Source organism: Fukomys damarensis, unplaced genomic scaffold (assembly GCF_012274545.1).
Source record: "Fukomys damarensis isolate Sample0158 unplaced genomic scaffold, DMR_v1.0_HiC HiC_scaffold_31, whole genome shotgun sequence".
NCBI classification, from domain to species: domain Eukaryota; kingdom Metazoa; phylum Chordata; class Mammalia; order Rodentia; family Bathyergidae; genus Fukomys; species Fukomys damarensis.
This window is the reverse complement of record NW_022900943.1, coordinates 12,073,862-12,074,267: the sequence shown is the minus strand read 5'-3', so window position 1 is coordinate 12,074,267 and position 406 is coordinate 12,073,862. Positions and strand designations below refer to the sequence as shown.

Genomic DNA, 406 nt, shown 5'->3' with positions numbered 1-406 from the left:
CCGCCCCGCGCCGCTCCTCCTCCCGGGGTTCTCCAGCCCCGACTCGGCACCTATCAGCGCCGCCCCCGGCCTCTGGCCCAACCCCTCCTCGGACACGTGTGTCACAGGGTGTGTTTGTGTCAGTCTGTCAGTCCCACCGAGGCCGGGCCCGGGCCCGCGCTCGCTTACCGGGACAGGAGCGCCAACTTCTGCTCCAGCAGCATCTCCAGCTTCCGGCCCTGCTTGGAGACCCAGTGGTCCACTCCGTGCAGGCGGTAGCACGTTTCCAGCATCAACCTGAAGTCGGCCACAAACTCGGTGATGCCCGCGTACTGGCCGCTGGCGAACTTCTCCTCCATCCTCAACAGACACATGCCCTGCCCCGGCTGCTGCGGGAGGGCGCGACTGCCCTGGGCTCCGCAGCGCG

The 406-nt window shown here is 68.7% G+C and overlaps 1 protein-coding gene across 1 annotated transcript in view; it reads right to left on the bottom strand.

Annotated features, from left to right (window-relative positions):
- Nucleotides 1–382, bottom strand: part of Kiaa2026 (KIAA2026 ortholog) — an 84,414-nt gene extending 84,032 nt beyond the window's left edge. The window contains exon 1 of the mRNA XM_033757735.1: nucleotides 169–382. Coding sequence (XP_033613626.1) covers nucleotides 169–353 — 185 coding nt within the window. The 5' untranslated portion in view covers nucleotides 354–382. The remainder of the gene's footprint in view (nucleotides 1–168) is intronic.
- Between the last annotated feature and the right edge of the window lie 24 nt (nucleotides 383–406).